This window comes from Heloderma suspectum, chromosome 9 (genome assembly GCF_057233095.1).
Source record: "Heloderma suspectum isolate Gila_16-S chromosome 9, 16-S_ref, whole genome shotgun sequence".
Lineage (NCBI taxonomy): Eukaryota > Metazoa > Chordata > Lepidosauria > Squamata > Helodermatidae > Heloderma > Heloderma suspectum.
Genome location: NC_139466.1, coordinates 5,512,856 through 5,539,903, shown reverse-complemented (window position 1 = coordinate 5,539,903; position 27,048 = coordinate 5,512,856). Strand labels below are relative to the sequence as shown.

At 43.1% G+C, this 27,048-nt stretch overlaps 1 protein-coding gene across 7 annotated transcripts; it reads right to left on the bottom strand.

Annotated features, from left to right (window-relative positions):
* Positions 1–596: 596 nt before the first annotated feature.
* Positions 597–25,412, bottom strand: PHF6 (PHD finger protein 6). 7 transcript variants are annotated; one of them, XM_084813617.1, is made up of 12 exons: positions 25,283–25,412; positions 12,710–12,893; positions 12,024–12,125; positions 11,384–11,544; positions 9,897–10,030; positions 9,435–9,478; positions 7,311–7,471; positions 7,037–7,180; positions 6,244–6,348; positions 5,574–5,707; positions 2,647–2,776; positions 598–2,341 (listed from the first exon to the last, which is right to left on the bottom strand). In XM_084813617.1, the coding sequence occupies exons 4-11, from the start codon at positions 11,492–11,494 to the stop codon at positions 2,647–2,649; spliced, it is 963 nt and encodes a 320-aa protein (XP_084669743.1). In that variant the 5' UTR covers positions 11,495–11,544; positions 12,024–12,125; positions 12,710–12,893; positions 25,283–25,412; the 3' UTR covers positions 598–2,341. The 7 variants fall into 7 exon arrangements, with proteins under 7 accessions (XP_084669739.1, XP_084669743.1, XP_084669744.1 ...); XM_084813618.1 differs by having other exon boundaries at positions 7,311–7,468; XM_084813619.1 differs by having other exon boundaries at positions 598–1,009; positions 7,311–7,468.
* Between the last annotated feature and the right edge of the window lie 1,636 nt (positions 25,413–27,048).

Genomic DNA, 27,048 nt, shown 5'->3' with positions numbered 1-27,048 from the left:
CACATGTGTGTGTAGGATGAGTGTGCACACACATGCTACCCCCTGCCAGATGCTGCCCTTGGGGCCAAAAATGTTGTGTATTCTGGCACTACAGGGAAGAGCTTGGATAATATCACCAGCTACCAGAGGCCAGAAGGGACTACTCCACACCTGCCAATGTACCTCTAGTTATACTGTACCTTTGTGGTGGATTTTAAGTATAAGCTGCTTTCAGAGCCAATCTCAGCTGAAAAGTAGGGTATATCTTTCTGCTGGCAACAAAAACCATATGCTTATACTATTGATAAGGCAAGTCTGAAGAACCTCCAGTAGCCTGCGTACATCATAGACTTCTCCCTTTCCTATTAACCAGAGTGATATTAGGATTTGACCTAGACCACCACTTCAATTTTATTTCCATCTGACTACAGATTTGCATTCCTGCTGGCTCTGAGCCCTGGCAGCTTTGTACTGATTGATAGCAAATTAGTGTTTTGTTTGCTGACATTTATGTCCATTTGAAACATGTAACTTGCCCAGAACCTTCAGAATAGCGCCTGGCAAACAAAAAAACTCAATTACAGGACATAAAAATAAAGACACAAAACCCACACTTTTGTAAGAGCGCACAGCCTGGTAAAAATCTATTTCAGTACAAGTTGCGCCTTTAATCTTGAAAGTTACAATACAAAATAAAAAAAATTGGTCAATGGCATAAGAGCAAGTTAACAGATTTATTTTTATACACAACTTTTCTACTAAAACTGCATTCTTCCAGGAAGTTTTCAAACCTAAATGGATTGAATTCCAACTTGAGAGTCTTTGAAGTTCTTATACACAATAGTTGAGTCCCTCGAGACAATGAAATGCATTTTTAAAAAATGAGACAAGAAAAGGTTAAAAAATATGAAATTAAACAAGGCTTCAGAAACACAGATCATATCATGAAAACTTTTTTGTAGAATCAACTGCTAGTGAATCTTCTCAGTTTTCCATCCAATTGTTAGGAGACTTCCATTTGCTGCTTTGCCTCAAATTCAAGAGATAAGAATAAAGTCTAGAGTGAACTTGCTAGTTTGCTAACAAGTATGACTTTTTTGGTTGTGTTTAAAATAGGTTTGACTAGACCAATGGAAGAAACTACTAGGAATACCCAGGTTCTATGACATCATAACTGGGATGTTAAGACTTGGCATAATTTCAAGCTAATTAGGCTCCAATAGAGCATTCTGTAGATTTAACAGCATTTATCTTGCTGATTTGCCAGGAAACCTTAATGAAATACTAAAACATTCTCATATAGTGGTCACAAGACTCAAAATAAATACTGACCTCTTTTTTAAAAAACCAAAACCAAAACCCAGAGTCTTATTCTGCATTCTTCTTACAGCATACAGGATCTGTATATATATATATTTTTTGGACAAAACATGATGTGTTCCACGCAGCACAGAGCACTTGAGGTATGATGTCCAATAAAGGTGGCTAAATTCCATAGTGAGAGTTAAGCAATAACTTTGAGATCTAAGAGAGGATGGGAGGGGTTGTAGCTTCCAGAAGTGACCACTCGATATTCAGTTGCAATTAGCCACAGGTTGTTGGTAAAAGCAGGGATAGGAAAACAAGAAGTGGATGGGCAGGGCAGGGCAGGAGAAAAGGAATGAACAACAGCCCTTTGGCATGAGTACTGAAGCTCACAGTTTATAGTTGACAGCAGCTTGAGAGGTCTCCAGCAAGGAATGCTAGGCAGTAGAAACAATCGTAGCAGGAATAACCCAAGTGGTTTAAGCACACTTCTGGAGCTGCAGAATTCTTTTTTTCCCCCCTGGTGTACTTTTGCAAAAGGGTCAGCAGCTTCCTTCCTGGTTTGTGTTCATAGTTTGTATGTGAAGGTAAATGCAAAATGCACCCATTTACAGCCTTGCTGTCACCACGCAGGCATATCCGCTTTGTGAGTTAAACTTCTGACCTTCGCACGGTGCACAAAACCACTGAACTTAACATATTCCAAATCTCAGAAATTGTATTCAGTCCAGCAGAGCTTACTATTCCCATGTCTGCCTCAACTTTGACACTGTACATATTACATCTCATTTATATAGTGTTTCGGGGGGGGGGGGGTGTTTTCTCCAGACACTGCAGACTAACTAACTACATAATATTGACATGTAAAAAAAATTCTGCTGCTCATTGAAGGCGCTCACACACAGGAACATTTCAGGCAGTTCAATGACATTTCTAACAGTCAGGCAGTAAAAAAAGAGTTACTAACCCTTTTCTGACTTTATAAAGCAATTTTAAAAACAAAGGTTAGTAATTATGGATGTCTTATTCATTCCCAGTTTAACTCTGTCACTTGAACCTGTTTGAAAGATGATGGGGAAAAAAGGTGGATTTTAAAATAGTAGAGAATAAAAGAGGAAAGCATATTACCAAATTGAACATGACAGCTATGTTTATTGGTAGAAGTGCAGGATTTTCCTTAAAGTTAGCTGAATTTGAGAAATACCCCCAGTTCTTGTGCAACAGGACTCCAGTTTAAAACAAACAAACAAACCAAAAACCACTTATTGGCATATGCTCAGCTTAAAATGTCTTACCACTAACAACAACTATATCAATTGTACAGTGGTGTCTCAGGAGGAAGGCTGGCGAGAACTTCCATACCTAGTTTCCATTGAGCTGCTGCTGAGGAATTCCGCTATGGTCAGCTACTGATTTCTCACGGCTTTTGCTTTCTCGCTCTTCATCTTCTTCATCTCGCTCATCATTCCCACTATGGTTTTTACAGTAAAGCCTAAAGACAATGCAAAGCCACAAAAAGACAAAAAAAAACAACCCAACCCAAGTTGCAGAACGTTCATTTAGCCCTTTTACTGCTGAATTTTGTTTTTCATCGATTATGTTTTATGGGATACTGTAAATCATCTTAGAAATGTGTAACTGAAGGGTGACATGCAAACATTTTATATAAATAACCAAATAAATATATATTCAGGCTAGTGGTTTGGGCAGCTGGCTAAGTGGCTCTCGTTTCTAGCAGTGCAAGACTGCTTTGTTCTTCATTTGTAAGGAGAGTTGTTTTCCTTCTTTCCCACTGCCACCTGTAGAGATACATGGGGCTAAGGTCCGTAGACCAGGATAAGTCCTATTCGGGGGGTGGGGGGAAGAGAGAGAAGGATGTAACTCATCTAGGAAGGTATTAGTGGTGAGCCATACATGGGCCAAGTTTGGCCATTACCCCCTTTCCCCCCCTTGTGGCAAAATATACTTCTTCCACCAGGCTTCTGCGTGGAGAGTAGAATAGCCTTGAAGAACACCAAAGTTGGCTACCTCTGGTCTAATTCAGCTCTTGCTGGATCTTTTGTACAATAAGCCCATATTCAGGTCACACATTAATCTCAACCCCTTTGGGGCAGCCAAGCTTATTTAAAAGCCAAACATAGCGTCATGAAATACAATGGACTACAGCATTATGTTCCCTCTGTTGCCCAGAGGGACAGTTTGAATAGTTACAAAAGAGGGTGTGGAAAGTATTCTTTATGCATTCAGCAAAGTTTGAAAAAAATAGCATGGAGGTAATAAATATCTAGCAATAACTAAAGCCATTAAAAAATGTTTCTTATGTATATTAAGGATTGCACGACTTGACTATAACTTTCCATTGAAGCCAAATGTAGCATTTCTGTGAAACTTTTAAGGACTCTGCTTGAAGATGACATTAGACCAGTTACCTGCCTTCTAAAATTAGAAAAAAATTAACTGTTCAACTTACTGGAGGTTGTCAAGTTTTACACCTATAATGGATTAGTATCAGTGTACCTGCATAGTAGTTTTTTTAAAACTAAACTGACATATTATTTAAAACCAAGGGAAGATTTTCAACAAGAAAAAAGTATAACTTACAATTTTCTGCTTAATGTCTAATAAGCACCCCACCCCTCAAAGTCCCCAAAGCTCTCGCTTTAGCCTTCATCAAGGCAGCAACATCCAAAAGCACTAAAAAAAGAAAGCCAATTCCATTTAGATAATAGTATGTCTACCTCAGTTCACCAACACTTCCATTTCTAAAATAGTGATGTAGGTTTTTCAAAACATTTTAGATGAGAATTTTTCTGAAATATTATCTGATGACCTAGTTCAATTGGAATCTGGTTCAGTACATTTGACTTTAGTCAACCAAACCTTAAAAAAGTATGCCACATTAATTTTACATGCTGTACAAACCTCTCAAGTTTTTCCAATAGCCCAAAGTATCTGAACTCAAATATTTGATGTGGGGGTGGGAAGGGGGGAAATCAATAAAGCATGCTTAAACTATACTAACAGCCCAATCCTATACATGATCGCTAAAATTAAGTACCTCTTTATTTAATAGGACTTACTTCCAAGTAACTGCATATAGAACAGCAGCCTAGAGAAGGAGCTAACTGAATCTGATGGGTACAAAGACCCGGAACTAAAAATTATTTAATCATAAACCAACCAACCCAGGCTCTGGTCAAACACTAAAAACCCACTTTCAAGGTAAGTATTCATTTAAAGTTACTGCTCATAAATCAAACTAAGATGCTCAAACAAGGAAAGACAAATAAAGAGCTTGTTTGAGGCTTCATCATGTAGTGAAACCACCAAGCTATCAATACTTGCCTGAAGAGGCAGAATTTGTAACCACATCGTTCAGTGTATGCCTCCTTGGGGCCAACCATTAGGGTCAGCCACAAACACATTAAGTCTAAGGGTTGGGCTGTTTAGGTACGTGGACGAAGCATGGTCAAGGGAGCACTCATCCCTAGGAATGGTACCAAAGGCATTGTAGCTAGCAGTGAATTGAACCCTCAGTTCATATTTCAGTTTGGATTTAGGGGAGGGACAACCACTCAGTGGTACAGCACATGCTTTGCATGCTGAAGATACCTGGCAAAAGAATCCCTGGCATCTCCAGTGAAAAGAAAGTGGTCGTGAGCGAGGGGAAACGCTTCTACCTAAGACTTGGGAGAGGTGACCAGGAGGGCTAGGGCAGCTCAGTGATTTCACTCCAGTCATGGCCTTAGGCAGGGCCAGCACCCATCCCAGTTCTCCAACCCATTTGCTGTTTGTGTGTGTTCGCGTGTGCGCACACGCAATAGGAACCTACTATACAGAGTTGTTATGATTATTTAGCTAATGTACAGAAAATGCCATACAAATACTATCATCATCAACCACTTGAAAAAAGTCTGATGAACAGCTGGGGGAGGGGTGAAGGTTTCAGGACTAAGCTTTTAATATATTAAAATGAAGAAATTTAACTTTGGCAGCAGTTGCTAGAATGCCTAGCATATCTCCAAAAAAACACGCATCATGTTCCTATGGTGCCCTGTATCAAGCCTTCGCTAGTGATGAGGCGTATAATTTCCATCAGAACAGCTCGCTGATGTAATGTTGTCTCAAGCAAGTATTGTTTCCTGGGCCTAAAAACAAGTCTTGCCCAATTCAAAGCCCCTATAGCTGGTGTAGTAATGGATCAGCCTCCAGAAATGTCCTAGCTTTTGGAAGTCAAAGACACTGGCCATTTGTGGCAAAAAAGGGGAACGACGACACGATGCACTTACTTGTAAATTCCTCGTGACATGTTCTCAATATATTTCGCTTTGTCTTGGACTCCACAGTGATAATGGTAAGTCTTGATACAAGCTTTAATTTCACATCCAATAGTAGCACCAGACTGACTACAGAGTGTGCACTTCTGTTAATGGGGTGGGTGGGGAGAGATAGGACAGTGAGCTGGGTTAGGCAATTAATCAACCTCTGTTCACTTCACATTCAACTTCATATTTTCAAAGACCATGTTTCTGGTAAAATTCCACAAAAGAATGCAAACAGTTTGACTGTATGATGACTGAATGACTGCAACTCAAGGTAGAGCTAGTCTCAAGCTCTTGCGAGAAAGGACAAGATGTTGTGAATTTATGAATCATTCTAGTGCATTCTCAAAGCAACTCAGTGGGGGTATGTTATTAAAACAGCTTTAAAGGCAGATATTAGCTAGTCAATGTTCAGACTTTGGGTTTTGCGCAGTGGCTAGAGTGTGGGACTGAGACCAGGAAGCCAGGTTCAAATCCCTATTTGGCCACAAAGCTTACTACATCATTTTAGTCAGTACTAGTTGTTTCAGCCTAGTACTTGTCTGAGGAGAAACGCAGTAAGGAATCATGGATGCAGCCCACAGTTCTCTGGAGGAAAAGCAGGATAAAAATAGGTCAGGTTCAAACCAGGACATACCATTCTTTTCCCTCGCTTGATTTCTTGAAGTACAGTTTTAATATCAAAGTCACCAAACTCTGCCCTTGACGTTGTTGTCAGCTGTACAGTGCCAGAAGAGAACAACTAGGAAGAAAAAAGATGCAGAATGTTAGGAATGTGGGAAACCCTGGCCACATGCCTCTTCAAAGATGGGCACGTGGCAGGCAGGTGGTGGCAGTGTTCTGAGACAGGTCAACAGAGATCCAGGTATCCTGGCGCAATGGCCACCAGCTTAGATGGCTTACAGGGGACTAGGTGAGCTGAGGGAGGAGAGATATGTCAACGGCTGTTAGGGATGATGGCTACATTGAGCTGTAAGGTTCAGAAACAGCATGCCACTAAATACCAGAAAAACAATGGGAGACAGCTCTTGCCTTCAAGGCCTGCTTTGGGACTTCTTGAAGAGATCTGGCTGGCCACATGAAAGATCAGAAGCTAGACTAGATGGACCCTGGTCTGGTCTAGCAGGGCTCTTCTTATGTTCTTAAACCAGGTGCTAATGTGAAGTCGGCAAAAAGATGCGTCGTTTATTATCTTTTCCCTGCCTCACAGGGGATAGGATAGTCAGTGACACAGTGAACTGGACAGATCTTAGCTGGGTGGAGGGTGTGGTGGATAGCCACCTTTTCAGCCAATGTTGAGGTTTCAAGAGGGGGATGCCCTGCTCATGACGCCAATGTCAACAGAAAGGGGTTGTACCACACACTGCCCACACCTGTTTGGAGTGAACATAGGCAATACTAGAGAGTGAGGATAAAACTATGTTTCTCACCATGCACTTGTAATGTGCAGCTGCCTTTTTGGCATTGAATATATGAAGCTTCCCTCTAGCTTCATTTTCTTCTTCACCTGCATGACAGAATCCACATTTAGGTTTTGTATCATTGGGACTGCTTCTGTGGGGTGATCTGTCTCTCTGAAAGAAAAACACTTTTCTAAAATAATATGCCAGGACAACAAATACGGGTTCAACAGAAGACAGCTAAGCGAGCTCACTTAAAAATAAACCTATATTTGAGAGATTTTTAAACATACGAATTGCTTACATAAGAACTGCTTTCTATGTCGTCTGTGCCATGTGAAGATGTTGATCGGGCATCTTCCGACTGTCCTTTGAGACTCATTTTTCTGGGCCTTCCTTTGCGCCCCCTCTTTTTAGGAGGGGATGGTTCCAACTCATGTTCATTAAGACCTTCTTCTAAATCTGCTGGAAGAAAAAAAAAGACACACAAAAATGGAACCTCAACAGCTTGAACAACTGTACACAAACTCTTGTAGCGTACAGGTACTGGCACACTAGACATTCTGGAGAGAAAAAGCAGATTCATCTCAAAGCAGACAACTTTTTGGGCTGCACACAGGCACCTTTTTCATTATTAGAGATCTGGTTCAGCAGACCTGAAGGTCCCCTTCACCACAATGCTGCAATAACAAGACAAAGAAAGTCCCAAACAACTTATAGAAATTCACTTTCTGTCACAAGGAGGAAGAGGTTGTTAGTGCTAATAGCCTCCCATGCTCACTTCTCACCTTACAGCTGAGCCGACATTACACATTCCCAGAATAAGCAAATAGTGAAAGCAAGTGTTTTCTTGCATTGCTCAATAGTCCTTTGAACAGTGTAGTTATTAAAAGGTCTACTCAAATCCATTTGGGTTCGATTATCCTCTTGTTCAATGCACTTGGCACTGAACAGATTGTTGTTCTGCTCTCACTTGCTAATAGGTCTTTTGAGACCCAACCAAAAACATGCAGACTACCATTTCTCTTGAGGGTCACAGTACAATCTGCTCAAATAGTTTTGACTGAAATCTTGTGCATTTCTTTTTTTCAGGGTGACCAGCTTCAGGCAAGGCCACACAGATAAGAGTAGCACAGATGCTTTCAAGGAAATGATGAGACTTTTGTAAAGCTTGAGGAAAAAAGATGGCTCTAAATTTGTAGACATTAGACATTATGGCACAGTAGCATTTTGGGCAGATACTGGAAGGTATTGCAAGCAGGACACTCTGTGTTTCCATTCAAGTCACACAAAAACTGTCTTCCATCAGCCACCACACCCCAGTTGTTCCAGTTCTTAAAGAGGACAGCCAGACAATTTTTTTTAAAGTGTGAACACTGCACACAAATTAATGTGCTCAACCAGAAATGAGGCTTGGCCTCCACATGGTGGGTGGACAGCAGGCTTGCATGATCTTTGTTTTTTGTCAGAACCCCAAGATCCACCAACCAAAGCCTGGTGCAAAAGACACACACTCAGAATCAAAGAATTCTGAGCCTAAGAAGTGCTCAGAATTCTGTGTGAAAGGACTGTGAGCTGTGATCAGTTATGGTATTTGTAACAAATGCAATTCACAGTCCTTCTACACAAAAACCTACTCCTGATTACCCCAATCTTTCTTAATTTCAGCAGTATAATTTAGGTGCGGGTGGGAATAATTTTGTTGCTGTTGTTAAACTGGGAGTCTGAAATCCTTGCTGATCTACTGCAAGTCACTAAGAGGTCTAGCAATAGATCTACCTTCTAACCACCCTCATGGTTTCTCTACAGCTCGGAAGACACCTCCGCATATGTATGCGCAGAATCATGCATTAGTTTAGGAAACAGGCAACTGTGGGAAGAGATGGGATATGACAGAGATTTCTGAAGTTATACATGCTGCAGCTAAAGTGTGGAGGGAGAACTTGGTCTCCCTTCCATGTAGCACTAGAACTTGTGGTCACCTAATGAATTGGGCTGACAAAAGTATGCCTTCACACAATGCTTTATGGAATTCACTGCCACAAAATGTGGATATGGCCACTGGATTAGATGGATTTAAAAGGGATTAGATACATTCATGGAGCTGGAGGAGAGGTCTATCAAAGGCAATTAGCTGACATGGCCATATGGAACCTCCATGTTCAGCGGGAGTATACCTTTGAATAGAACTTGCTGTCAACAAGCAGTGAGGCAGGGCTATTGCCTTCAAGCCCTGCTTGGGGGCTTCCCAGAGGTATTTAGCTGGCCACAGTGGGAATAATGGACCTCCAGGCTGAACCAGCAGGGCTCTGCTTATTTCTTATACTTGTATGCAAGGACTGTTTACTGAAAGAGTTTTTCTTGAATGGAAAGTATAAGTGTTTGATGCAGAGTTGGTTAAAAACAGCAACAGACTAAATAATTTTACCTTCAGAGTTGTGCGGTGCTTTCTTGTGTTTTCGACATAATATCCTAAGGACAGAACATTGGAGAGAGCCAAGTCAGCCATGATACAGAGCTTCTTAATCTGCTTAGAGACTATTATGGTGCATTCATTGCCCACAATTTAAGACACACAGAAGCATTTGCACAAAAGGAAAGGAAAGGTTCCTCCTGCGCAAGCACCGGGTCATTACTGACCCCTAGAGGGATGCCGCTTATGCTGCCGTTTTCATGGCAGACTATAGCGGGGTGGTTTGCCATTGCCTTCCCCAGTCGTGACTACCTTTCCCCCAGCAAGCTGGGTACTCATTTTACCGACCTCGGAAGGATGGAAGGCTGAGTCACCTGAGCTGGCTACCCGAGACCCCATTCAAAACTTCTATTTAAAAAACAAATGTTGGATCCATTTAAGACATTTTAACAAAGGAGAAATACAAATGGTAGTTACATGTAAATGCCCTGGGAAGGTTTTTCTCGGATTTGAGCTTTATCACGCATTGCACAATAATAGTGATATGTCTTGCGGCAGGTTTTTACATCACAACCAATGGTTGCCCCTGGACAATGGCATGATGAGCACATCTGAAAGAGAGAAAAAAGACATCCCATTGGGGCCCTTTGTCTCACTAATAAAGGCAATTAAAGATGAGAGAGAAGAGCTAACAGAAGGAAAGGTAGCCCACTGAACTCAAGTTACAGTACAGTTTCTCTTTATTGCCATTTTATAAAATGTGAAAAGAGAATCAACTACAGTTGCATCAAATTTAAGGCATAAGAAAAGCATCTTTAGCCCAAGAGAAGGGACTATAGCCCATGGCTAATCTTTCACTTTGTTTAGGGAGCGCACAATCTGAAGCCTGAGGGTTGCATGCAGCCTACTCCAAGGCCTTTACTGCAGATCCCTGGCTACCCTGACACCACCACCAAAATATCACCTCCACCTGTACACTCCACATTCTCTCCTGGAAATCCTCATACAGATAGCTCTTTCCTCTAGCAGTGAAGTAAGAGAGATCTGTATCAGGATCGCTGGGGTGTGTGTAAATATGTGCATGTACATGTATGTTTATGTGTGTGCGTGTGCATACACCTGCGTGTGGCCTAACCTATACCACATGGGAACGAAAGGACTGTGCACCCCTAATCTAGTTACTCCGATAAGGAGCTGAACTGCATTTCTGACTCATTTAAACGTTCTGTGTGTCCATCTGCCTAAAGAGCCAGCATAGTGTCACAGTTACAAATATGAGCTACAAACCCATTCTATCTCAGTTCAGGCTTGAATGGCAAAGAAAACACCCATCTCTAAGCTCATGGGCCCCTTTTTATAAATATAACACCAGCCCAACATACAGGGTTGCTGCAAAGATTAGCAAGCTCATGTGAGGTGCTTTGTGTATTTAAGGAAAGCATTTTGTTAACACTGAGCAGCAACATCTGCATTTAGACAGCTGAGAATGGAAAGACAAGTACTTCAGGGACAGGAATCCTGATTTATGGATACCTGTTACAACCCAGCCTAAGCCCATTAAAGAGAGCAACTTGGAAACCAACATTAAAAGCTATATTTAAGAGTTTTAAGATCTTTGGATAGGGAAGGACCACCACTCTCTACTGCTTTGACATAGAAGGTCCCAGATTTGATTATTGGCATCTCCAGGAAAAAGAATCTCAACTACAAAGACTTCAGGCCCTCAACCTTGGAAAGCCATTGCAGTCAGAGGAAAACAGTACCGGCTGGATGGAATGATGGCTGGCATAGAGGCAGGTTTTATTTATTAGATTTATTAGCCGCCCATCTGGCTGGCTACCCGGCCACTCTAGGCAGCGTACAATACTAATAACACGAAATACAACGAATTTACATAATCAACTGAACAAAACATCATAACAAAACACGGCTCTAAAAAACCCTAACCCACCCCAAATGCCCACCTGAACAGCCAGGTTTTTAAAGCCCGGCGGAAGCTCATCAAAGGTTCGCATGTTCAAAGCCATTATGCACATCCTCTGAAGAAGCTCCAGTGAAATCAACAGGAATGGCATGAGCACAATAACACAGCTCACTTAATATATCAGATGTAAGTGAAAGAAGCCTGCAGATTTGAGTACTGCAAATTAATCCATGGTTTTCAACATAATCCAATTGCTTCAGGAAACATATCTGTATATGAAACATCTATTTTAAGAAGCTACCAAGATCAGGGGCTTGATAATACAAACAATCCTGTTGTCATTGAAGATTGCTGCAAAATGCAACTGACAAAAGCAGCATAAGAGGGATTATACTTTTTTCTTCCATATGGTTGCTCCCTACTCATTTGCCTTATTGCTCAACGATAAAGGGAGAGAAAATGTCTTCATGAGCATTATCAGTTACAGTACCCTAGTTATTGCTATGTCAGAAACAGGAATCCTCAGTACACCATGCAAAGAGGATGGTGCAAGGGATACAAGGGTGGGAATGTTAATACTCTTTAAGAAATGTCTTTCTTTCTTTCTTTCTTTCTTTCTTTCTTTTTCTTTCTAAAAAGCCTAACCATTTCACTTTTGTGACCCGGAAATGCAAACTTACCAGCTTGGTACCTCTTTTTATTTCCTTCTGCACATCTTCAATGGAAAAGCCTCCAAGGCTCTCATTATCGGAGTGTGAAGATACCAGGGCAGACGAGAAAAGCTAGAACACAAAGAAGTGATGTGTGACTTAACAAAACCGGATGTCTACATTTGAGAGTGCATTCTTAAGGTACAGGACTAAATGAAATGAGTAAAAACAATGAAGAGTCTAGTGGCACCATAAAAACTAACACATTTATTACATCATAAGCTTTTCTGGACTGGAGTCCAATTCATCACATGCTGAAAAACTTATGCCATAATACTTTTGTTAGTCTTTAAGGCACCACAAGACTGTTATTTTTTGCTGACACAGCTACCCCTCTGAAATGATGTATGTCATGCTCCATTTTAAAGTATTAACGTACAGCCCTATCCTATGCATCTGTTCACTCAGAAGTCAGTCCTATGAGTACAACAGGGTTTACTTTCAAGTACGTCTGTTTAGGATGAAACCTGGCTAGGGGAAATGCAGGCTAAAAATAGTCAGGGGGGCACTGAAGGGGAGAATTCTGAGGGTGGGAGAATTAAGCATTCCCTTCTAACTGCTATGTCTCCCCTGAAAATGCCCTCCCTCACCCCAGTATTAGTGTTCCAACTCAAAAGTCACCGAAACTGTTTCCAGCATTCTTCGGGGGCACTTACCATACATTTATGATGTGCTGCCACCTTCTGGTTTTCAGAGAGCAGTAACTGCCCACATTCCTTATCTTTGTTGGACTTGCAAAAGCCACATTTGCGCTGCCTCCCAGGCCCCTTTTTCTGTCCAACTGAGCCTGACATGATTTCTAAAATGGCTTGAAGAATGCCACTTCAATCCTTGCCAATGCTATAGATAAAGAAAAAGATAATAGTGTTAGCCTCTCTCCGCTTCACCAGCCATGTAACATTCCTTATCAAAGGCATCTTCAAGATGAAGCACCTGAGGATGGCATGTGGTGTGTCTGGTATAATTTTCCAAATAAATCTGTATGCTTCTAAAGCTGTAATTCTCTGAGGAATAAATACTGTGTCAGAAACCCAGAAAAGAAGAGTCCCCAAAGAAAGGAAGTTGGAAAAATTAAGATGAAAATGCAGGGGAGAAGAACAGATGTCACATCCGCTTGGACTATCAGGAAAATGCTATGTAGCCAGGCCCCCTACCCTTCCTTTTGCTATTCATTTATTTTAGGTTGCCCTAGAAATGCAAATTGATGGGTAAGGTATAAATGTTAGAAAGAAAGAAAAATTTGAGCAGGAACATATAAAGTTTTGCATAGAAGAAAACCCATTTCCTTTTATACATCTCCTTTCCACACTTAACATCCAAGGCGGCTCTCCAGAATTTCCCCAGCAATTATCCTATACACTAATAGTGAACTCATTCTCTGAGTGAGCACAGATCTTTCTGTAACCAAAGTGGCACCATCCATGCCCCACAGGGAGATATTAGCAGGCGCATGGAAAACAGAAGGTTTGCAAAAGTATGAAAATCTTTAGAAAAGACATCCTAAAGGGAACCCCCACTAAAACAGCTCAATAAGGACTGAGCATGCTCAGTGGCCATGGAATGCTGGCTTGACTGTGGGAAGGGGTGGGACAGAAAATTGGAAGGGTGGGGAATGGAGCATCCTGGAACAAGGTATGGCTAGCTGACACCCTGAACAAGAGTACTGTAAACTGCGACATTTTGTTACAGATCAAAATATACCTGATGGCAAACAGCTGATAAATGACTTAGTTCACTCTGACATGGGACATCCACATAACAACAACATCTGAACTTGTCAAACAGAGATGTTCATCTGACAAGTTCAAATGTGGCAGAAAGGAGATCTCCAGATGTTTTGGACTTCAACTCCCAGCATTCCTGATGATTGGCCATGCTGGCAGGGGCTTCTGGGAGCTGAGATCCACAAGATCTGGAGATCCACCTTCTGCCCACCCCTGATGTAGGAAACAGGGCCAGCACTATGACATCCACAGCTCTCCCATTTATGCTTAAAGAGTTACAGGAGTTTTGGCTAGAAGGCATAATTAACCACACAAGCAACATTAATAGCACTGTCCTATTCATTCAATTGGTTGATGCTGTGGAGGCTGAGTGGATGGCTCTGGTCTTCATATCAGTCAGTCAGCCAGGGCCTTGATATCACACCTGTGATCACCATGTGAAGAATATATGTAATACATATTGTACATAAACCCCTGCTGGATCATACCCAAAGCTCATCTTGTCCAGCATCTTGCTTCTCATGGTGTATAGCCAGATGGTTCCAGAAAGCTCACAACAGACAGGGCACGAAGGCAAATGCCCTCTCCCACTCCCTTGCAACTGGCATCACTCAGTGGCATATCATCTTTGAATATGGCGGTTTCTTGTAGCCAGCATGACTAATAGGCTTTGATACATCCTCCAAATTTGTCTAATCTGCTTTTAAAGCAATCGAAGCCAGTGGCCGTCACTACATCTTGTGGTAGCGAATTCCATAACTTATATGTTATGTGAAGGACTCTTTTGTCTGCCCTCAACTACCTGCCAATCAGTTTCTTTGGATGCCCAGATTTCTCATATTATGACAGATGGACAAACAAACCCTTCTCTCTCCACTTTCTGTTCACCAAGCATAGTTGTATAAGCCTCTGTCATGAACCCCCATTAGTCTTAGTTTAAATTAAAAAATGTCTTTCCTTGTAGGAGAGTTGCTCCAGCCTATGATCATTTTGATTGCATTTTTCCAGCTCTAATATATGCTTTGAAATGGGATGATCTCACCAAGTGTATGTGCACATCCAGAAAATAACCTAACACTTCTCAAGTGTATGTGTGTGTACATGCAGGAGGTGGAAAAAGCAATAATTCGTAGGCACCAATATCAAGATATCAAATTTTCAAGAAGTGAATAAGGCACCTGGGAGTTTTTCAGCCCTGTTGAAAATTCGCTCCCCTTACAACTTTTATTTCACAATAGACATAGTAATTTGTGCACACTTTTGTTGACATAGTTAACGGGAGAATTCAGCTCACTAGCAAAGGATCTGGGTCAGCAAGAGAACCCCAAAAGGGTACTTTCACACTTTGAAAATGCAAGCACAGCAAAATGCTCTATAGAGCAAGAAAGGAAATAAAATACCTCAGCTTCAGATGTTATTATTCCCAAGGCATTTTAAATGAATTGAATAGAAATGCTGTTACATTTGTGATCTTTGGCTTGCTTGCATCTTTATGAGTGTCAAAATTCTAAACTGGCTGGACGCTCACAGAAATCATTTTGATACTGTACTGGTAAGATAGACCTTTCTCGAATCAGACATTTGTCCATTCTTGTTCAAAGGGTAATTACTTGTTTACATCTGTGTCCAGAATATGCCTTATGTATTGCACCGAGCTGTAATGTACAAGCACTTTACATAGATTGAGAACCACGAAAAGTATTGATTATAAAGAACCATTATAATGCAAGACCCTAGACAAAATTTTGGAAAGCAATGGACTAGAGTGGCCAGGTAGCCAGCTAGATGGGCGGCTAATGAATCTAATAAATAAATATACCACACTAGAATTACAGTTCTCCTAACACTTCCCCATCATGGTGCCCTCCAAAAGGGGCATCAGGTTGGGCCAACAATGCCATGGCTGGGGGTGATATGACTTGTTGCTCAACACATCTGGAGGGCACCAGATTTGGGAAGTCTGTTCTAATATATTGGCTTATTGTTACAGCATAATATGGTGTGTCTCTATGCTGGGGACAAAGATCTTTCAGCAAATCAAACGCAAAAGGCATTCTTACCCATGCAAATGTTATTCTTAATATGAATTCATATAATTAGCACTACAGTGAATAGCGAACATATATATCAATATGAAATAAGACTGAAAAATCCAGTTGTCTAACAGCCACATTTATTGTCAAAAGAAAAACGAGGTGGTGTGCATGGGGGGAGAAGGACCCGATTAGTCTCAAGTATAAAGTCTCTCTGGAACACATTTAGGATCAGTTACCGACCTACATTTTCTCTAGTTTACATTTAATGAAAAACTTAAATATTTGTGTAAGCTGCTTCAAGCCTTTGAGACAGAGCCCCAAATTTTGTCCCACTCTCCCAAAGTTCTGTTGCACTCTATTGTAATCAAGAAACAGTCCCACAGAGGAGCTATTATGCAGACAGGTGCAGACTGGATTTTCAATGCCTGTTGACATTAGGAAAAGGGAAATCGTACAGGCCCAAACTCAAGAGTGCAACCCTTGATTTTCAGCTTTATAAGAGGAACATTTGTCATTCATTCCTGCCAAGTAAAGTGGAGAAATAGCTGGGGATATTAGCAATACTTGGGGGAAATATTTGCAAGGAGGGCAAAACATGCCCCCACTTCAACTTCCTCTGAGAAAGGATCGGGTGGGTGGGGGGAGGAGCTGTACCCCTACCAGGTCCTTGCAACATAAAAGTCCTACATCCACACGTATCCTACCTATCATGAGGACAGGCTGTGATTATATAAACATGAGTGCAAACATTAGACAGTATCATCTTGAGGAGGGGCTGTAGCTCTGTGGTAGAGCACATGCTTTCCATACAAAAAGTTAAATCCTCTGGCCTCTCCAGGAAAGACTAGGAAAGACTCCTATCTGAACTACTAGAGAGCTGCCAGTCAGTGCTGACAATACTGAGCTAGGTAGACCAACAGTTTGACTTGTTATAATACAGCTTCCTATGCACACAACTCTGTAAAAGACCTTCAAGTGGCTAGTCTTGAACAAAGAAACTTCAAAAGGGATACTGCAATGTATTCTATCACCCGTGGGTTGAATTGGGATAAAAGCACTTCGCATTACATCCCAAATGTTAGCTTACCAGTGTCAGGATGTCTGTGTTATCACCAACAACTGTTTTGTGAATGGCCACTGTTAATAATGTAATTGTCACTGTCTATACTTTTGGCATTTCATCTTCCTCTGACTTCACTGCTTACAATTCCACCTGTAACATGCATACATACGTGTGTGTGTATATATGTATATAAACACACACACACACACGTAACTCAGACTGACACTTCATATAACTGATGAAGTGGACTGCAGTCCACAGACGCTTATACCATAGTACATTAGTTTGTCTTTCAGGTGCCACAAGGCACATTATTAAAACCTGAATAAACACATACAATCTTGTAACGGAAATTCCTTTGACAAGTTTCAAGCTAACAGAAAAATTCTATGTTACCTTACAAAACATAAGAACAGCCATGCTGGATCAGACCATAGTCCATCTAATCCAGCATTCTGTTCACACAGTGGCCAACTAGTTGCACACAGGACACCCACAAGTAGGACATAAGTGCAACAGTACCCACCTATCCATGCTCCCCAGCAACTGGTGTACATTGACAAACTGCATCTGATACTAGAGATAGCACATAGCCATCAGTACTAGTAGCCATTGATAGCCTTCCCCTCCAGGAATTTGTCCAATCCCCCTTTAAAGCCATCCAAATTGGTGGCCATCACTACATCTTGTGGTAATGAATTCCATAGTTTAATTCTGTGCTGTGTGAAGAACTACTTTCATTTATCTGTCTTGAATCTCCCACCAATCAGCTTCATGGGATGAGCCCATTGGGTTCTAGTATTATGAGAGAGGGAGAAAAGTGTCTCCCTACCCACTTTCTCCACACCATGCATAATTTTGTGCACCTCTATCACATCTCCCTTTGCTCACCTATTCTCTAAGCTAAACAGCAATCTTTTTGGCACTCTTTTCAATCCATTTTTGTTTTAGCCACCTTAATGTGTCATTGTCAAACTTGGCCACTTCACTGCTCATTCCTATTTCCAGATCATTTATGAAAAGCATCAGTCCCAATACAGATCCCCGTTTACATCCCTCCGTTGGGAGAATTTACCATTTATTCCTACTCTGTTTTCTGTTCTTTAACCAGTTACTAATCTATAAGGTGACTTCTCCTCCTATTCCAGGACTGCTAAATCTGCTCAGGAGTCTTTGGTGAGGGACTTTGTCAAAAGCCTTTTGGAAGTCCAAGTAAACAATGTCTACCGGATCACCCTTATCCACGTTTACTGATACTCTAAAAGGTTAGTGAGACATGACTTACCTTTGCGGAAGCCATGTTGATTCTTTTTCTACATGCCTACCAATTTTATCTTTAATAAAGCTTTCAACCAATTTACCAGAAATAGATGCTACGCTAACCAGCTTGCAATTTCCCAAATCCCCCCCAAGATCCCTTTTTAAAAATTGGCGTTACATTGACCATTCTCCAGTCCTCTGGTACAGATGCTGATCTTAAGGGCATGTAACATACTTTTGTTAGAAAATTAGCAATTTCACATTTGCGTTCTTTAAGAACTCTAGGATGGCTATCATCTGGGCCTGGTGATTTATTAACTTTCAACTTGTCAATAAAGTTGAGAACTTCATCTTTTGTCACCACTATTTGCCTCAGTTCCTCAGACTCCTTTCCTGAAAACATCAGTTTAAGCACAGGTATCTGTCCTAAATCTTCTGTACTGAAGACAGATTAAAATAATTCATTCAGCTTCTCTGCACGTCATTGGTACCAACATGAACCATGACCACTGACTCCACCCCAGCACTATTTACAAAGCTATCTAGATAGCACATGATATTCACAACCTTCACACCAGGCAGGCAATTTGCCATGTGGTCTACACAACCATCACAAACCCAGCTGTCTAATGACTGCATCTCCCACTATCACAATCCCCCCACCCAATCCCCCAGAGGAATATCCTCAGTGGGAGAGGATATTTGTTCATCTTCCAAGGAATGGGTCCCTTCTAAGGGATCATTTCCCTCTTCCTCAGAATGACCCCCTCCTCCCCCAAGACCCCCAATCTCTATGATAGCAGAGGAACTGTCACCAGGAGATTGGGACACCACTATTTGGCCCCCAAAGTTCATGTCCACCAATCTCTCTGCCTCTCTCAGCTTCTCCAGGTCAGCAACCTTGGATTCAAGGGAACAAACTTGTTCCTTGAGAGCCAGAAGCTCATTACACACACACACGATTTCTTTCCAGCTGGCAGACAGTCATACAGGTGGCACTCAGAGTAATACCTTGGATGACAGAAGTTTCACCAAAGGAATACCAACTGTAGCAACACAATCATCACGGAATTAAGACTGCCATTCCATTGCAAAACATACTGAAATGCATTCTAGAGATATTTCATACACAAACTTGGGATCACAACTTTTTACTTGCAGGACTGCTCAGGAATCAAGTTAATCATGTATGTTTACAGGATCACTACTATGTTCTAAACTAAGGGCTTCCTTATGAGGATTTGATAACCCTGTCCACTTTAGCAGAATAAGCCTGGCTAGGGAAGCCACACATCCACTGGTAATAATATTCTACCCTTTTTTTCCTCCATAGCATGGTATTCTTGGTGCAAACAAAGATAAAAATGTGACCGTTTCCCCCCATGAATGCCTATTGTGACTTAAGCCCTGCTTGTGGCCTCACTGCACTTTTCTAAACTGACGATTCCTAAAACATGGGAAAAAAGGCTGGCTCAAAAAAACAACCACCACCACACGCTCAAGCTGCAGACTTTATTCAGCACCGAAGGAGGGAAAGTAGCAGTGATGTCACCTAAGCCAAGAGTAAGGAGGGAAATTCAAGAGCTTGCCGTCATGCTCCATTTAGCTGCTCAAGTCAAGACCCAGCATGTCATTTTCCCAAGAGGACTGAGCTTCACAGATCTCAAAAAAGCCAAACAGTTTAGTGTGTTTCATCTCTACACTCCAAATAATTCAGGTTATAAGTACATTAAAAAACATTTAGGATTTCCTGCATTTTAAGTGACCTTGTGCAATAAGTTGATATTTTTAGACCAAAGCAATTGTACAAACTAGCATTGTTTCTGAAAGATGGCTTTAAACTGAAAGCCTTTAAGTTTGGTCTCCAGAAACGAAAAGCAAGTAAGTGAAAATGGCAACACGCTTTTGGGGATTTCAAAACAAGCATCCTAAAATCTGTTTCTGGAAAAGGTTGGTATCTATAGGGCACAATGTCACTACTAGTTCCCCCCTTTAACAAAATACTATGGCCGAAGTTCAGCACTCTGACTTTAATGGAAGAGTTCAGCAGTTGCTCCAAGCGGACTTTAAAAATCTTAACTTTGGCCCTATGTGAGCGCAGAAGGAAAAGATTAATAGCCTGATCCAAAACAGGGCACTTATTTATTTCATTTGCTTAACTGATTTTTAAAACACGTTTCAGGATAAATTATCCTCCCAAGTCAGATTACAACAGACAGTAAAACAATGAGATCACGCAGAACATTAACATATTAAAAGCTGATTAGATAAAACCATCAGCTAAAAATAACAGCGACAAATAAAAATATTAAAACAGAAGCAGCAGATAAAACAGTTACAGCACCACAAATAATCCAAAAGCTGAATGGAATAAAAGGACCTTGTTGTTGTTGTTGTTCAGTCGTTCAGTCATGTCCGACTCTTCGTGACCCCATGGACCACAGCACGCCAGGCCTTCCTGTCCTGCGCTCTCTCCCGGAAGCTGCTCAAGTCCATATTCGTTGCATCGGTGATGCTATCTAGCCATCTCATCCTCTGCCAGGGTGAGAGTACCCCTGGACTTGGCACTTTCTGTGCCAAGGACCTTAGAGCCCACCTAAAGGCCAACACAAGATCACCGCAGACGGTGACTGTAGCCATGAAATTAAAAGACACTTGCTCCTTGGGAGGAAAGCTATGGCAAACCTAGACAGCATAGTAAGAAGCGGAGACATCACCTTGCCGACAAAGGTCCGTCTAATCAAAGCTATGGTTTTCCCAGTAGTAACGTATGGCTGTGAGAGCTGGACTATAAGGAAGGCTGAGCGCCGAAGAATTGATGCCTTCGAACTGTGGTGCTGGAGAAGACTCTTACGAGTCCCCTGGACTGCAAGGAGGTCAAATCAGTCCATCCTAAAGGAAATCAACCCTGAGTGCTCATTGGAAGGACAGATACTGAAGCTGAAGCTCAACTATTTTGGCCACCTAATGCGAAGAGAAAACTCTCTGGAAAAGACCCTGATGCTGGGAAAGACTGAAGGCAAAAGGAGAAAGGGACAGCAGAGGATGTGATGGCTAGATAGCATCACCGATGCAATGAATATGGACTTGAGCACGCTCCAGGAGAGAGCACAGGACAAGAGGGCCTGGCGTGCTATGGTCCATGGGGTCACGAAGAGTCAGACACGACTGAACAACAACAACAACAAAAGGCCAACAAGGAAGGGACCTAATTTATTTCCCTGGAGAGGGTAAAAAACCCTGATACTCATCAGCCCAACAGCTCTTACTGATAGCCCTGAAAGCAGAACCTCAAGATGTCAATCTTAAGACTTCATAAGGTACATACAACTGCAGACCCAAACTCTTTAGGGCTTTAAAGGTTAATAACAGCACCCTAAATTAGGCTTGGAAATGAATAGGAAGCCAATACAACTGGCACAGAATGGGTGTAGTGTGATGATCAGAACACCTAATTCCCACAAGCACTCTCTGTGCTGCATTCTGCATCCATTGAAGCTTCAGAGGTATCTTTAACAGCAACCCCACACAGACTACACAGCAATCCACGTGTGACTAACTTTCTCTAGATAAGCTAGTAAAAAGTACTCCTGGCCACGGATGACACCTGCACCTCTACAGAAAGTGCCAAGTCCAGGGGTACTCCTGATCTGTGTACTTGGCCCTTAATAGAGAGCACAAGTCCAGCTGTATACCACTATTCAGACTGCAGATTTTCTGACCCACAACACTTCTGTCTTGCTTGGATTAAGTTTCAGTTTCTTTGCCCTCCTCTATCCCCAAACTGCCCCCAGACATCTGTTCAGTTTCCATGGCCTCCTTGGGATTAGAAGATCAAAAAGAGAGGTACAGCTGCATGTCATTCGCATAATGATGGTACCTCTAAAGATTCGGAAATGGCGCTGTCACTTACAGAATGTATGCAACAGCAAACCTAGGTTTTCCACAAACAGCACACTCAACAGGAAACGGCAGTCAATCCTGGTTTTCCAACACGTACATCTGTTTGATACATGAGATGGCAGATACACATTCACCATTTTCATGCTTTTACATCTTCATGTGTATATATGTAGAATGTTAACCTGCACACCTAAAAGCGTACTTCTTGGGCAAATTGACAGCGGGAGTCACACATCACAAATCACAGCTTTATGTTGGCCAATGCCTAAAGGCATCCAGGACAGGCCAAATGGCATCTGTGCTGCACGTACACTTCTGTGCTGTGTACACACAGCCAGCAACTGCAAGTAGCCAGGAACATATTACACCAGTATCCCAGCACCTGCACTTGTTCCCAATTGTGAAGTGAGCACAATTCAAAGTGCTGGGTTTCACCTATGGGCCCCTAAATTGCTTTGGCACAACTTGTAGGAAACTGACTCCTTCCACTGTCCCTCTGCTGTTTGAATCTAGAGTTGATCTTAAGAGGTAACAAAGATATGTCCTGAGGCATCTTCTTTAGGGGCTTACATTTTGATAGAATAGTACAAGCATTTTAACAATTGTCACAATGACTGTGTACTTGTTAACTCAAAGGAATTTCTCCCACAGGTTTTGGGAGCTGGAGATAGCTGGGAAGAGATTGATCTCCAAACATTTTAGGAGATGGCCAAAGAAACACATTTTGGACAGCCCCGTTTAAGTTTTATATTAAGGGCACCAAACCTCAGAACTGAATACAAGTGATAACTGCTGGCAATCCAATAAGGGATGAGCTTTGGCAACCTAAAAAGACAATGCAGTTATTAAGACCCTGAATGTTGCCTAGATGCTTGGGCAAACCCCTCTAAACTAGTTTGTCTTCTCAAACTTTGCCTGAAAGCTCAAGACTCAACAACCCAGAGAATATGGTTTGCCTAGCTCAGTGGATCCTGGTTTCTATCTAGAGCCAGTGACACAAAACCCAAATGTTAATTGGCTCTAGAAATCATTAAGAACCTTCATATAGTACAGGGCAGGGGTGTTCTATTGTGCTTAACAAGCATTTCTGATATCCACAGAGGCTTTTTACAACAAGATCCCAGCAAACATCTTCCAAAAAAATGGAGTAGCCAGGGGGAAAATATTGAAGACAGCCAGGGCAATCAGCTCCCTTGAACTGGGAGAGGTAAACATTTCAGCAGAACTCTTCTGGTTGAAAAGAAAACAGCCAATATTGTAATGCCTTATCGTATACAATATTGTATATAAATTTATGGTGTGACTCCCCAATGAGAAAACGTTACAATAGTTGGGGCTATTTAGTTCGGAAAAAAGACAAGTAAGGGGGAACATGATAAAGGCATATAAGATTATGCATGGTATGGAGAAACTTCTCTCATTCTCATAATACCAGAACCTGGAGTCATCCACTGACGCTGAATGGTGGGAGATTCAGGACAGACAAGAGGAAGGACTTCTTCACATGGCACACAGTTAAACTACGGAATTCACTTCCACAGGATTTGGTGATGGTCACCAACTTAGATGGCTTTAAAAGGGGATTAGACGATTCATGGAGGATAAGGCTATTGATGGCTACTAGTCATGATGGCTATATGCTACCTCCAAGATTGGAGGCAGCATGCCTCTGAATATCAGTTGCTGGGGAACAATGGGACAGCGCTATTGCCATCGTGTCCTGCTTCTCTTGTCGGAAATACGACATTTTGTTCTAGATATGTGTTTGGTCAGATCCAGTAGAGCTTTTCTTCTTTTTATACAACATGGGAAACTTGATGTCCAGGATAGAAGTGTTACTACAACATCATCCCCTCAAGCTTTTTGCCCGGCCCCTTTACACCCTTTTACACATTAAAAGCATCACCCCTCAGTAGGCTGTGGCTGAAACTAGGAGTGGATGGGATAAAAGAGAAACAGGTTAGGGGAGGCATCCTTTCTTCAGTAGACAGATGGTATAGTGTAGCAGATGGAAGTTCATTTTTTGTCACCTCAGCCTCCAACTCACTAGGGCTACAATCCTAAATACAATTACTAGGAAGTAAGCCATACTGAACACATGGGTTTGTGCCATCAGCAGATTACTATTCTCTCACCCTTAGATCTACAATATGGGGAGAAAACCAGTCTACCTTGTCCAGCTGTTGCAAGGATAGCGGAGTTATACCAAAACCTCTGGAGAGTTGAAAATGTGCTATATCACTGCACGTAGTAATAGCTAGATAGGTATTGCTACATATTATTAATACAGATGCCTGTTTTAATAAAGCTACCCTTACGAGGGCTGCAATCCAATGAATGCTAGTAAGCTAAAATGAGCATGTTGGGCCTTATCTCCAGCCAAGGACATATGAGACAGCTCTGAAAGTCAGGTTTTACAGTTTTACATGTCTGTCAGTGGAACTCTGTACATGTCTACTTGGAAATAAGTCCCACCACGTTCGACGGGGGGCTTATTCCAAAGCAGGCAGGCTCCCCCACTCCATCTCACACACACATAAATCTGGAGTACCAGACTAGAATGTAAAACACTCTGGTTCAAACCCCTGCTCAGCCACAAAGCTCAGTAGCTGAGTTTCAGCCAATTACACATTCTGCCTCTCTCTCCCTCTCCGACCTACCTACCTACCTCACAAGGTTGTTGTAAGGATTAAACTGGGGGGGGGGAGAGAGAGAGAGGCAAGAGGAACCACATACTTCATCTTGAGCTCCTTGACGGAGAGACGTGACGGAAACATAACCCCCACCCCACCCCCGGGTGACCAAGACCCATATGCAGGCTTTTACTTAAAGGCAGTTCTGAGATGCAGCAATGATTTGGATGTGGGTGGGGGGGGAGAAGGGTACTCCTCCCCTTTTTTCCTGGCAAGAAGGGAGACGAGATCACAGCACACGTAAAGCAACGCAACACACCTCGGGAAGACCCGCACCCGCTGGGGGAAAGGGGACGGGGGACGGGGGACGGGGGACGGGGGACGGGGGACGGGGCCCTCCCCCCCAGTAACGGCAGGGGGCGACGATGACATCCCACAGCACGGGGGAGGGTCGGCGGCGCCCAGCTCCCCCACAGGCGTGCGGGCGCCTCGATCCCCCAGCGATCCATCCTTCCAGGGTCAACGGCCTCGGCGGGGGGGCAAGGAAGGAGCGGTTTCCATGGCAACCGGGTCCTGCCTGAGGGGGGCGTCGGCCGGGCGCCGGACTCACCAGGGCCGGCTCCGGGCGAGGGGCGAGGAGCGCAGGGCCCCTCCACACTGAGCCAGACCCGCCGCCGCCGCTCGCCGGAGACGCGCTCGCTCGCTCGCTGGGACCTTCCCTTTCATTCGGAGGCGCGGGCGAGAGGACGCTGCGCCGCGGAGCTCGACGCAAGCACGTACGGCGCGCGTGCAGAGGACGCTGGCCGCGAGACCGGCGTCCCTACGTCACGGCGGCGCTCGCCCTCGGCAGCCAGCCCGGGGTTTTTTTTCGCCCCGCCCCGCCCCTTCCACGGCTGCCGTGGAGGCGCATGCGCCGCAGAAGAAGCTAACACGGCGATCGGAAGGGCGCGCGTGCGACGGCTGGGGAAGAGGCCCGGAGCCCACCTGCGTGCGCGTGCGCGTGCGCGGAGGAGGAGGAGTCGCGCGTGCGCACTCGCTTCCCTCCGGAGGCGGCCCGGAGTTCCAGGCAGGCGCGTTAAAAGCGGGAGGCGGCGCCGCGGCGAGCGGGCGTTGGAAGGCGCCAGCGCGCACGGAGCATGCGCGGGGGCTTCGCACAGTTCTGCTCAGTTTCCGAATGGTGCAAGGCTCCCCCTAAAGCGCCCAAACGGGCGTGACGGGGGGGGGGCTTGCATGTGTGTGTTTCTTCCCCATCACACTAACTGCTTCTTCTTCATTTTTGTTCGACCACTTATAAATTAATTAAATTAAATGGGCATTTAATTTAATCCAACCCTGCTATTCTATGAAACTCATAGTCAGTCCTAAAGGAAACCATAGTCAGTCAGTCCATCCTAAAGGAAATCAACCCTGAGTGCTCCTTGGAAGGACAGATCCTGAAGCTGAAGCTCAAATATTTTGGCCACCTAATGCGAAGAGAAAACTCCCTGGAAAAGACCCTGATGCTGGGAAAGACTGAGGGCAAAAGGAGAAGGGGACGGCAGAGGATGAGATGGCTAGATAGCATAACCGATGCAATGAAGATGGACTTGAGCACGCTCCGGGAGAGAGCGGAGGGCAGGAAGGCCTGGCGTGCTGTGGTCCATGGGGTCACGAAGAGTCAGACACGACTGAACAACAACAACTATTCTATGATGTAATAGTTTGTAAGTCCAACTGAGTCTAATGGAATTAGAGCTGTAACTGCTGTGTGCTTTAGGGTGCAATCCAATGCATGTTTAGACAGAGAAAAGTCCTACAATTCTCAGCATCCCCCAGGGGAATGCTGGGAATTGTAGGACTTTTTTTCAGTCTAAACATGCATAGGATTGTGCCCTTAAACATTCAGTTTATTGGACGTTTTCACACACATCGCCAAAGTATACAAAGTAAAAGCCCTTACTGCAATCCTATGTATGCCTACTCAGCAGTAAATCGCATTGAGTTCAGCGATACTTCCAGGTGAGTATCTACCCATTGTACGAGACTGCAGCCTAAAAAAGAGAAGGGGAATGAAACGGGCTCAATGGAACAAAATACCAAAGACAGTGGACTGTGAACTATTGTCACGATCAGCAGGGGAAAGAGCAAGGGATATAATGAAAAATGTTTAAAAATAATATAGCCACTCAAAAGATCTTTGTTTGGCAAGAATGGGCTCCTTGTGGCCCTCCAGATGTTTTGGCCTACAATACCCATCAACCTTAGCCAGCCAAGCTAATGTTGTAGCTATAGGCCAAAGTCGCCCACCACTGTTAAGGGGCTCTGGTGAGGAGATAAAGGCAGACCCAGGGGCCATTCTAGCTTGCCACAATTTCTTTTTCAGCTAGGAATCCTGCA

What these genes read in the sequence shown, in the direction of transcription:
- PHF6 (XM_084813613.1), bottom strand. Translation starts at nt 12,847, where the DNA reads ATGTCAGGCTCAGTTGGACAGAAAAAGGGGCCTGGGAGGCAGCGCAAA. An exon ending in CAGCACATCATAAATGTATG is followed by an intron (nt 12,126 to 12,709) that starts GTAAGTGCCCCC and finishes TTTGTGTTCTAG; the next exon opens with CTTTTCTCGTCTGCCCTGGT. An exon ending in TCAAGCGAGGGAAAAGAATG is followed by an intron (nt 5,708 to 6,243) that starts GTATGTCCTGGT and finishes CCCCATTAACAG; the next exon opens with AAGTGCACACTCTGTAGTCA.